This window comes from Apodemus sylvaticus, chromosome 8 (assembly GCF_947179515.1).
Source record: "Apodemus sylvaticus chromosome 8, mApoSyl1.1, whole genome shotgun sequence".
Taxonomy (NCBI): domain Eukaryota; kingdom Metazoa; phylum Chordata; class Mammalia; order Rodentia; family Muridae; genus Apodemus; species Apodemus sylvaticus.
Window position 1 is genome coordinate 98,347,480 of NC_067479.1, and position 12,029 is coordinate 98,359,508.

Genomic DNA, 12,029 nt, shown 5'->3' on the forward strand with positions numbered 1-12,029 from the left:
TCCCTCCTTATAGTCCGTCCCAGAGGGGTTACTGTGGTCTGGGGGCTCCCTCTTCACAGTCCGTCCCAGAGGGGTTACTGTGGTCTGGGGACTCCCTCGTCACAGTCCGTCCCAGAGGGGTTACTGTGGTCTGGGGGCTCCCTCTTCACAGTCCGTCCCAGAGGGGTTACTGTGGTCTGGGGGCTCCCTCCTCACAGTCCACTCCAGAGGGGTTACTGTGGTCTGGGGGCTCCCTCTTCACAGTCCGTCCCAGAGGGGTTACTGTGGTCTGGGGGCTCCCTCCTCACAGTCCGCCCCAGAGGGGTTACTGTGGTCTGGGGGCTCCCTCCTCACAGTCCACCCCAGAGGGGTTACTGTGGTCTGGGGGCTCCCTCTTCACAGTCCGTCCCAGAGGGGTTACTGTGGTCTGGGGGCTCCCTCCTCACAGTCCGCCCCAGAGGGGTTACTGTGGTCTGGGGGCTCCCTCCTCACAGTCCGCCCCAGAGAGGTTACTGTGGTCTGGGGGCTCCCTCTTCACAGTCCGTCCCAGAGGGGTTACTGTGGTCTGGGGGCTCCCTCCTCACAGTCCGCCCCAGAGGGGTTACTGTGGTCTGGGGGCTCCCTCTTCACAGTCCGTCCCAGAGGGGTTACTGTGGTCTGGGGACTCCCTCGTCACAGTCCATCCCAGAGGGGTTACTGTGGTCTGGGGGCTCCCTCGTCACAGTCCGTCCCAGAGGGGTTACTGTGGTCTGGGGGCTCCCTCGTCACAGTCCGCCCCAGAGGGGTTACTGTGGTCTGGGGGCTCCCTCCTCATAGTCCGTCCCAGAGGGGTTACTGTGGTCTGGGGGCTCCCTCGTCACAGTCCGTCCCAGAGGGGTTACTGTGGTCTGGGGGCTCCCTCCTCATAGTCCGCCCCAGAGGGGTTACTGTGGTCTGGGGGCTCCCTCCTCATAGTCCGACCCAGAGGGGTTACTGTGGTCTGGGGGCTCCCTCCTTATAGTCCGTCCCAGAGGGGTTACTGTGGTCTGGGGGCTCCCTCCTCATAGTCCGTCCCAGAGGGGTTACTGTGGTCTGGGGGCTCCCTCTTCACAGTCCGTCCCAGAGGGGTTACTGTGGTCTGGGGGCTCCCTCCTCACAGTCCATCCCAGAGGGGTTACTGTGGTCTGGGGGCTCCCTCCTCACACTGGAGTCATTCATATGACAAAAGTCCTCAGAAAATAGTTCCTGTGCTCCCAGTAACATATTTTAAAGAGGAAAAAAGGAGGACAGGAACAGAAGATACACATGGCAGCAGCAGAAGAAGAACAAATGTCCCCAGAAAAGCGGCTGCTCTTAGCGTTTAACTGGAGCATCGGCAAGGGACTTGTTTTAAGAGATCTTTGAAGTTTCAATAGCCTGGGCTTGAGACCCTCAGTGAATCACAATCCCGGGACACTCAGAGCAAATGTCCTGGGACTAGATTCTGAATCCTGGCCAGGAGAATATGTCCAATTAGGGGAAGAAGCGTGGTCTTAAAACTTCCCAGCTCAGGCTGGAGAGAGGGCTCAGTGGTTAAGAGAACTGGGTGCTCTTCCAGAGGGTCATGTTCAATTCTAGCACACTCATGGCAGCTCACAGCAGTCTAACTCCAGTTTCAGGGACTCCTATGCTCTTTTCTGGCCTCTACAGACACTTCACATATGTGATGTGAAAACATACAAGCAGACAAAACATTCATACATAGAAAATACGTCTTTTTAAAAAAGAAAAAGAAAAATTGTGTAACTCAATAAAAGAAATCCAGCCACAGACAGAATCTACAGGGTAACATAGACAGAGGTTTCAAAAAACATCCAAACAACAGAAATGACAGCCCAGTAATGGTATCACCTTCTCAACAGGACTCCCAAATGACTACCCAGAGGTATGACTAGCATTTACAGTCTTACCTGTGAAGGACCACCTACTGCAGAACCAGGATCTGAGAAGGAGCCTCAACCTAGCAAAAATCTGTCTAGTCAAGAACAGCATGCACATCCTAACCCCAGAAGGACCACAAGGAGGGGTAAGCAGGTAAGTGGCCTACCCACTGACACCTCCGCCACACCATGAACACTTGAACACTGAAAGCAAACACAACAAATAAAAACAACAAATTCAAGAAAAGAAATGAAATAAACCCAGATGCATAAATCCCAATGCAACAATAGAATTATATATATATAACAATGCAGCATAACTCCTCCAAAAACCACCAATCCTCAAGTAATAGCCTCCAGTGAGAGTGAACACATATAAAGATGAGCCCATTGAAATAATTGCAGATTTCTCAACAGAAACTTTAAAAAAAAACTTGAAATGATGTATTTCTATTTGCACAGATATATATTGTAATGGAAGAAGGAAGAAAAATTTCCTATAATAAAGCCAGGCTAAAAGGAATTAATGAACACTAAGCCTGCTCTACAGAAGATACTTGAAGGAATTGTTTAGAGTGAAGAAACATGTGCCAATAAAACCACAGCAAAGAACAAACTACGCTTGACTTAAGAATAAGCAGAGAAAAACAGGAAAATACCAGCCACTGCCCGATCAATAAGCACCGCAGCACTGACACTTCCCAATAATGACTCGGAATGGAAGTGGTTTCAATCCCCAGGCAAGACACTGACTAGCAGAACGGATCAAAGGACAGGTGTGATAGTTCTACTGTCAGCCTGACATAACCTAGAATCACCTAGGAAGCCTCAGTGGAAGGCTGACTGGAGACTGCCTTGACTGTGTTGATGTGGGAAGCGGACTCACTGTGGGCACTCCTGAGGCTTGGGTCCTACACTTCAGGACAGTGGAGGAACTGAGCCCGAGTAGCAAGCACCCACGCATTCTTTTCTCTCTGCTTCTGACCATGGTAAGATTTAATTACGTTTTAAGTTTCTGCCACCTTAACCTCCCTACTACAATGGACTGTAAACTTGAATTATGAGCTAAAATAAACCTTTTTCCCCAAAGCTGCTCGTCAGGATATTTTATCACAGCAAAAGAAATGAAACTAGGCCAGCAGGATACATCTATTTGTTGTCTCCAAAAAATGGACCTCACCACAAAAAGACAGGCAATATCCTTGAGCAGTGGTTCTCAACCCTCTCAGTGCTATGACCCTTTAATACAGCTCCTCATGTTGTGGTGACTCCAATGATAAAATTATTATTGCAAATTCATAACTGTAAGTTTGCTACTGTTATGAATTGTAATGTGAATATTTGAGAACCACTGCCATAGGGTGACAGGAAGGAAAAGGTCTTCTAAGCAAACAGAGCTAGGAAACAAGCAGGTGTCACTATTCAAACACCTGACAAAGTAGACTTCAAAACTAGCCAAAAGCAATGAAGGTTACCTCCAACTGATTAAGAGAACAATCCATCAGAAGGACATTATAATTCTAAACATAGATGCAAAGACAAGTACACCAAATTTCATAGAACAAATAATATTAACTATGAAGCCACAGTTAACTCCAGCATACTAGTAGGTGACTCAATATCTCACTCTCTCCAGCTGACAGGTCACTTGAACAGAGGGACAGAGACAGACAGCGACAGAGAGAGACAGAGAGAAAAATATCTGAATTAAATGGCATCACAGATCAAATGGATTTACCAATATCCATAAAGTATTCCATCTAAACACTACAGAATATACATTCTTCTGAGCCCACGGAACTTTCTCTAAAAGAGACCACATATTAAGACACAAACCAAGTATTAAGAGATATAAGACAATTTCAATTATTCCTTGTTGTATATATGATCAAAACAGAATAAAGTTAAGATCAATATCAGGAAAAATCTTAGAATACACACAAATTCATGAAGTTTAAACAATATACTACTGAATACTGGATACTTTGTTAGAATTATTACTATATGTTGGTGCAATTTTGTAAACAGCTAATTCTGTTATTATTGTTGAATTCCAGAAATCCAAGTGATTTTCGTCTTTATCTCATATCTAGATACCATGCCAAACTCTCTCATCACTTCTCATAATTTTTGAAGAAAGTCTTAATATAAGCCACCATATCATTTATATGTTTTATTTCATTCTTTCAAATTTTACGTATCTTTTCTGTATTTTAGCCCACTGATTAATAACTCTAAGATAATGTTGAGTAAGAGTGATAATAGCAGCATCCTAGTCTAACGACCAAATCTTAAAAAACAAATTTCCATTATTTTTCAGTTTTGATGATTTTCCCCCTTGGGTTTTATGGTGGTTTGAATATGAATGCCCCATAAGCTCATGTAGTTGAATGCCTAGTCATCAGGGAGTGACACTACTTAGAAGAATTAGGAGGTGTGGCCTTGCTGGGTAGGTGTGACTGTATTAAAGGAAGTGTATCACTGAGGATGGAGTGGGGCTTCCTAGCCCAAGACAAAGAGTCTCTCTCTTCCTTTGGACCTTGCTGTAGAACTCTCAGCTCCTTCTCCAGCACCATGTCTGCCTGCATGCCATGTTCCCTCCATGATGACAATGGACTAAGCCTCTAAAACTGTAAGCCAGCCCCAACTAAATACTTTCGTTTGTAAGAGATGAAGTGATTGTAGTGTCTCATCACACCAATAGAACACTGGATAAGACAGGCTTTATAAAGACTCTTTATGACATAAAGAGAAATTTCTGCCTGTTTCTAATAATAGATATTGAATTTCATCAATAGATTTCTTTACACCTATTGACATGATTATATAAGACTTTTTAAATGTCCTGTTTGTAGGCTAGGGAGCTATCTCAATTGGCTAAGTGTTTTCCTCACAAGCATAAAGACCTGAGTCCAGTGTTCAGTAAATACATAAAAGCCCCAGGCTTGTAGCATATGCTTGTGATTCCAGGGCTGGGGAGAGAAGACACAGAAGGACTCTAAGGCCTGCTAGTCAGCCAGGCTAGCCTAACTGGTGAGATGGAGGACAAGAGAAACCATGTTCAATGGAGGTACATAGCATTTCTGAGGACATCACGCAGGGTTGTCTTCTGGCCTCCACATGCAGGGCGATAGACACACAGCACCTCACCCCTCCACACGAACACATAAACACAGATATGCATTTTCAAGGACAGCCCTGGCTACTCTTCTACTCACTGTATAAATCAGGACGGCCTCAACCTCTGCGTCTCCCACCCAAGACTGGGATTAAAAGTGTGTGCTGCCACTCTGGGCTTTTATGTTCTGAATTAATGTTAAATTTATAAAAACAGTTACAAATATATAAAGTTCCTTTATATTCCTCACTCTACATCCGCTAATATGAACAGTTCTGATATCCTACAATAAACTTTCGGACTTTATTATTCTATTAATAGTAATACAATAAAGGGACATATATTAAATATAAGTGGACCCTTATAAATAAGTATTCAAGCATGGTATTAATATACTGCAGGACATCCAGGGTCATACAAAGATACTCTGTCTTAAGGGGTGAAGGGGGGGAGAGAACTATAATTTCTTAAATTGTTTCATAATTTTGTTCTTATTGATTATTGATTTATGTTATATTTTATACTTTTTGGTTTCTATGGCCTACTAAATTGTTTCTCAAATTTTCTGAGCTTCCAACTTTATTTTTATTCTTTCATTTTTAATGGGACAAGTGTTTGCTTAAGAAATATTAGTCTATTAGCTGCCTTAAGCATATCTTCTCTGTTCCAATAAATATCAAAGCCATTACTTCTGAAAATTTTATATCACTCTTTAAATCCAAAATTTGTCTTAAAAGTTTCAAGACTTTAAAAAAGAAAAATCTGGTTTTTGTTGCTGCTAATGATCTCTAGTTTTATAGCACTTTTGTAAGCATAGATTTACACTCCTCCTTGATGAAAATCCCTGGGTTTTTGACAATATACTGTAGAATTAATGTATCTGAAGTTCTATGTGACCTTGTTCACACACAGACCTGATGTACTAAGTACAGTAGTGACAACTTCTGCCTCTTTAATTATGCTTTGTATATTAGAGATGTTTTGTGCCATTAGGGAAATGACTTCTCAAGGAGTTCCTTAGAATTTATTACTCAGAACATCTCTTAGAATGAATTAAGATTTTTAAAAACAGGATGACGGTAAAAGCTAACATGGAGAAGAACTTTGAAAGGTCCTGTTGGTATGAATCCTATCCTCCTTATGTTTGTGGTGTCGGGTCAAATCCCTGGTGATGCACATCTGTCGGTCAGGGCTCTGCCACAGCGAGCTTGATTGGATTCATTTACTGAAATCTATTTTTGATAAACACATAAAGATGTGAATTAATGTGATGCCATGTAATGCTTCAATAAATAAACATATCATAAAATATTTAAATCAATGTTTACATCCCTCTCCATGTAAATTTCTTGTTTCTTTATGGTGAAAACATTTCAAATACTTAATTCTAGCTTTATTATAGTCACCCTACTGTGGAACAGATACCTCACATAATTTTTCTTACAAATATTATAAAATGTGCCATTAAAGTTGTAATTATTCCTACTAAGTAGGTGTATTTCTTATACTTATTTTGAAGTGTTGGGGACCAACCCAGAGTCTCCAATTTTTGTTAAGTATCAGTGCCTAAGCTGGCCTCTAAAATATTCTATATCAGCTTCCCAAGTAGCTATGATTTCAAGCATGTGATACTCCACATGGCTTATTTATTTATTCAGTTATTTATTTGTGTATTTTGAGGTGCTAAAGATCAAACACAAAGAGCCCTCTATCAGTTGCTATAGGTGTGGTTGGTTGGTTGGTTTTGAGATAGGGTTGCTCTGTGTAGCCCCTGCTATCCTGGAACTTGCTCTGTAGACCAGGCTCGTTTCGAACTCAGAGATCCATCCTCCTCTACCTCCCAAGTGCTGGGATTAAAGGTGTGCAACCACCATGCCCCAGCTGGTAATTTCTTATGAAACTATTTATGTATTTGGAATGCACCTTAGAAATCTGTGCCAAAGATTTGAGCATTTGGGGGATAGAGAGATGGCTCAGCAGTTAAAAGCACTGACACGCCGGGCGGTGGTGGCGCACACCTGTAATCCAAGCACTTAGGAGGCAGAGGCAGGTGGATTTCTGAGTTCAAGGCTAGCCTGGTCTATGGAGTGAGTTCCAGGACAGCCAGGGCTACACAGAGAAACCCTGTCTCGAAAAACCAAATCCAAAAAACCAAAAAAAAAAAAAAAAAAAAAAAAAAAAAAAAAAAAGTACTGACTACTACTCTTCCAAAGTTCCTGAGTTCAAATCTCAGCAAGCACATGGTGGCTCACAACCATCCATAATGAGATCTGATGCCCTTTTCTGGTGTGTCTGAAGACAGCTACAGTGTACTCACATATAATAAATAAATCAATCTTTAAAAAAAGATATAAACATTTATGCTCACACAAAAATCTCTACTCTTTTTTTTTTTTAAAGATTTATTATTTACATGAGTACACTGTCTTCAGATCTGTCTTCAGTCAGATCTCATTACGGATGGTTGTGAGCCACCATGTGGTTGCTGGGAGTTGAACTCAGGACCTTCAGAAGAGCAGTGAGTGCTCTTAACCTCTGAGCCATCTCTCCAGCCCCCAAAAAATCTATACTCTTAAAAACCTCAAATGAGAAATTACTTAAATGTCCTTCAGTGAGTGAATAATTGAACAAACAATAGTATACCCATTATAACAGAATACTCACTAACTCTAAGAGAAGTGCTTGTGATATATGCAATGGTCACCAAAAATGTAGTTTTTTTCTTGGCAATGATAGAAAAAGGGTTCAAACTACATTAGTCTGAGTATGCATCCAATCGGACTTTTAATTATGTCAAAGATTCAGAGGTCCAGAGAAATGACACAGGTAAGCTTCAGAAGTCAGTAGAAGGACTTTGACAATTTTTTTCCTTTTCTTATTTTTGCCCGTCTACATTTTTCTACAGTATCTCAAAAAGAAAACTCATTAAATGTTAAGAACTAGCACCTTGCAGATACCCTAAGAAGAAAATGAAGCATGAACCACAACACTTCATATGATTTATGATACACAAGTTCATCTTCTCTCTCTTCACTTCTAGGCACACAGCAGTCACCTGGGGCTGCCCCCCTCCCCCTCCCCCTATCCTCCCCACCACCACCCCTCACCTCCCCCCATTTACCCATCTTTTTAAGTTCTAGTTTCAATTTTTTTGAAAAGGATGAAGATAAAGCACAGGCTTAGCACTGGGTGGGGCCCTATGTTCAATACTAATATTGCAAAACATAAAATAAAATAAATGAGTTCTAATTTCAGCTTACAAATGAAAATAGATGTTTAGAAAAAACAAACATCTTATTCAAATCTTTCCTAACGTATCTGTTTGTAGACTTACAATGGGTTTACAATGAAGTAACATTCCAGTAACCCCACAAGAAACCAAAGACATAACAAAACTGTGTTAAGTATCCCTAAGCTACCACCTGTCCCCACTTAGCAGCACAGCAAAGTGTGCCGTCTCAGTGGCTCACCTTACAACCAATGCTGATGCGAGCTACGGCTCTCTGCCACTGGGAGCATCACTAATGCAGAAAAGACCCAAACCCAAAGTATGCTCATACTGGTTTTCTACTATCCTAAAGCCAAAAGATCCTAATTAACACATCCTAAGTTCAGCATATTCAAAATATGTCTTACATTTTTCAGGCTGGATATGTGAATAACTTCCAAGATTCAGTAACTGACTGGTGACTGTTGATTGGAGTACTGTCTCACCAATCCACTGATCCTCATAAACAACAACATCTAAAAACAAAACAAATGAAATCTGGTCACGCTATAAACTCCTTTAGACAGTGGTTAACTTATTAAACAGAGTAGTAACAGTAACCAATCATAGCAAAACACGATGCATACATCTCACACACCAAGCAACTAAAGTTCTGTTAGGCTGAAAGACCTACCCAAAGGCTCAAAACAATAAAACAGCAAATTTAATTTCTGACCCTAGACCCTTGCCTTCTGAGGCATGAACAAGCCAGGAGTCACCTAGTCTAAGGGAAGAGGAGGAAGCGACATTCACATTGCTTTCAGCTGAGCTTCCCTTCCCATCCCAAACCCCACTACTTTTTCCCAGCATGCAGCAGTAGGAATGATATCACACCAAAATGGCAGAGCACCAGCAGTAGTGAAATACTGAAGCATTCCCCTTTTCTATCCAGAGGAAATCAAACCCCAACACCATTAAAATCATGAATATGAAGAACTTCTTGGGTGGAACTACAGCACATGAACATAGTGAAGCCTAGATAATATAGAATGTATGAACACTATTATACACATGGCAACCAAAGAAAAAGCTACATTCTTCCATTGGGCTATCATCATGCAGTTTCAAAAGGTGCTAAACTTGGAGAGGACCTGTATTCAGCACTATCTCATTGGGCCACAAGATAAGGTCATTTCTCCATGGCTGTACCAGTACTGAAATATGCTACAGATTCTTCATTAATAGATTTGAGAATCTATAATGGATGTGTTTATTTGGCCACTTAGTTTGGGCATACATCATTGTGGCTTATCTCAGCAAAAAGACCAAATGTCAATACCATGGATCAGACTGAAGTAATCCCCTTGATATAGGAACTTATATATATTATACATTCAACTACATTGCTTTTAATGTTTTAGTTATATGATGACAAGTATGCCAACGCTGAGGAGTACTACCAAATATCAGTCATTAGTGTTCTGGAAGCTGAAACTAATACTGATGCCCAGAATATCAAGAGTGGGTCAGCATTTGCTTTGTCTATGAGGAAAAAGCATGTAGATGATTGCTCATTCACAAGTAATACAAGCAAAAGTATACAACACAGTTTTCCTTAGAAAGCTCAAAGTTAGTAAGGAATTTTGTCAGAAAAATAAAGCTAGGCTCCTCTTTCCTAGTTATTATGTGGTTGGACTTACAGCAGACCTAAATACTGATTCTTGTCTCACTCACTGAAGAGCTACAGCATGGTGAGTTTGAGTTACAACTTTTTTCAGGTTTTTGTTTGTTTGTTTGTTTTGTTTGGTTTTTTTTTTTTTTGATCTTTCAATGTATTGTCCCTTGGAATATACTTGGCAACCAATTTCTAAGTGTGACATGTTGTTCTGTTTAGAGAATATCAACTTTTTATTCATCTTCTAGTCCTTGCCAATAGTGGTATACTATTCTACAATTCTGGAAAATTTTGAGAATCAGATCCAGGGACTATTAAAGCTAAAGATGGACACAAGAAAAAAAAAAAAAAAACAATAGCTGAACTACAGAGGCAAGATGCTTGGATTCCAGATATTCTGCAGTGCCTGTCTGACTCAGACACCAATGAGTTACAGTATGGTACATCCAATGCCTGATGCTCACTGCTTGTGGTGGGTAACTGTGGAGGTGCAGGCAACTACAGATACTTTACTCCTGCTTGTAATGATCTGCTACATGACTTACAGTTGAATGTCTTGCTTCCCATTGCTGTGATGAAGACCTGACTGAAAGTAACCTATAGGGAAGGGTTTATTTCATCTTACAGTTCAGTTTTTCACTGAGGGAAGTCAGGGCAGAAACTCAGTGCAGAAACCTGGGAGCAGGAACTGAAGCAGAAACCATGGAGGAATGCTGTGTAATAGCTTACTCTCCAGAGGTTATTCTCCACTGCTTGTTCAGTCTTTCTTATACAACCCAGGACCACCTGCTCAGGAATGGCACCCCCAATGGCCTGGGCTCTACCACATAATTCATCAATCAAGAAAAATTCCCCATAGGCTTATCTACAGATGGGGGCATTTTCTCAACTGAGTTTCCCTCTTCTCTAATGACTCTACCTTGAATTAAGTTGATAAAAAATATTAATCAACAAGGACTTCACTGTCAAACAAGTTACATCATGGATAGATTTTAGATATATAAGATTCAAATTATCACTTTATTACATGTTCACCTTGGAGAATATATATATATTTGAGATATGGTCTCACTATGTTGCTCTGACTTTCCTGTAATTTACTATAAAGACCAGGCTGGCCTTGAACTCAAGAGATTTGCCTGCCTCTCTGCCTCTCTCTCTGCCTCTCTCTCTGCCTCTCTCTCTGCCTCTCTCTCTGCCTCTCTCTCTGCCTCTCTCTCTGCCTCTCTCTCTGCCTCTCTCTCTGCCTCTCTCTCTGCCTCTCTCCCTGCCTCCCTGCCTCCCTGCCTCCCTGCCTCCCTGCCTCCCTGCCTCCCTGCCTCCCTGCCTCCCTGCCTCTGCCTCTGCCTCTGCCTCTGCCTCTGCCTCTGCCTCCCGGGTACTGGGATCAAGCGCATACACTACAATGAGCAGCTGTATTTCCAAACAGCTTTTCATTTCAGGTTGGTGGGTGTAACTGTCAGATATAATACCATGTTCAGGTATTTCTACAAATCAAAGAATGATGGGCTAGAGATGTAACTTAATGGTAGCTATTTCCCTATCATGGTGTGATCCTAAGTTCTTAGGGTGACAATGAAACAAAATGGTTTCACCAGGCATGGTGTATTCCTGTAATCCTATTACTTAGGAAGTAGAAGCAGGTCAGCTGCCACGAGTCTGAGGCCAACTTAGGCTATAGAGTAAGACTGCCTCAAAAAATAAAAGGGGGAAAATAAATGGATGGATGGATGCTCACAGCACAGGCTTTTAATAGATATAACTTAGGGTTATAGCCATGCTAGACAAGTGCACTACTACTAAGCAGTTTTAAGATTGGGGGAGGAGGGGAACCTCACTTCGCCTCTGCCAGTTGGGGCTTGGGTTTAGGTCTTTCAAAGACTAAGAAATTTTGTTCAGAGCCAGTTTTTGGGGTGTTTGCCCATTGCCACGAAAGAGCCATCAGAGAAAGTCCACCCAGTTGAGGACCCAGAAACTCCTCAGACAAAAGACGAAGAGGACTCATCTGATGATTCAGAAGTCCTACAACCAGAAACACTAATAAAGGTCATGAAAAAGCTAACCTTGAACCCCAGGTCACCAGATTGAGAGCAGACCTGTGGAGAACAGAAGTGAAAGAATCTGGAGGGAAGTTCAAAGCACCTTTCCCAA

At 41.6% G+C, this 12,029-nt stretch overlaps 1 protein-coding gene across 2 annotated transcripts in view; it reads right to left on the reverse strand.

Moving 5' to 3' along the window:
* Positions 1 to 12,029, reverse strand: part of Shld2 (shieldin complex subunit 2) — an 80,032-nt gene that overhangs the window by 19,282 nt on the left and 48,721 nt on the right. For both annotated transcript variants that reach the window (XM_052190174.1, XM_052190175.1), the window contains one exon: positions 8,632 to 8,739. In XM_052190174.1, coding sequence (XP_052046134.1) covers positions 8,632 to 8,739 — 108 coding nt within the window. The remainder of the gene's footprint in view (positions 1 to 8,631; positions 8,740 to 12,029) is intronic.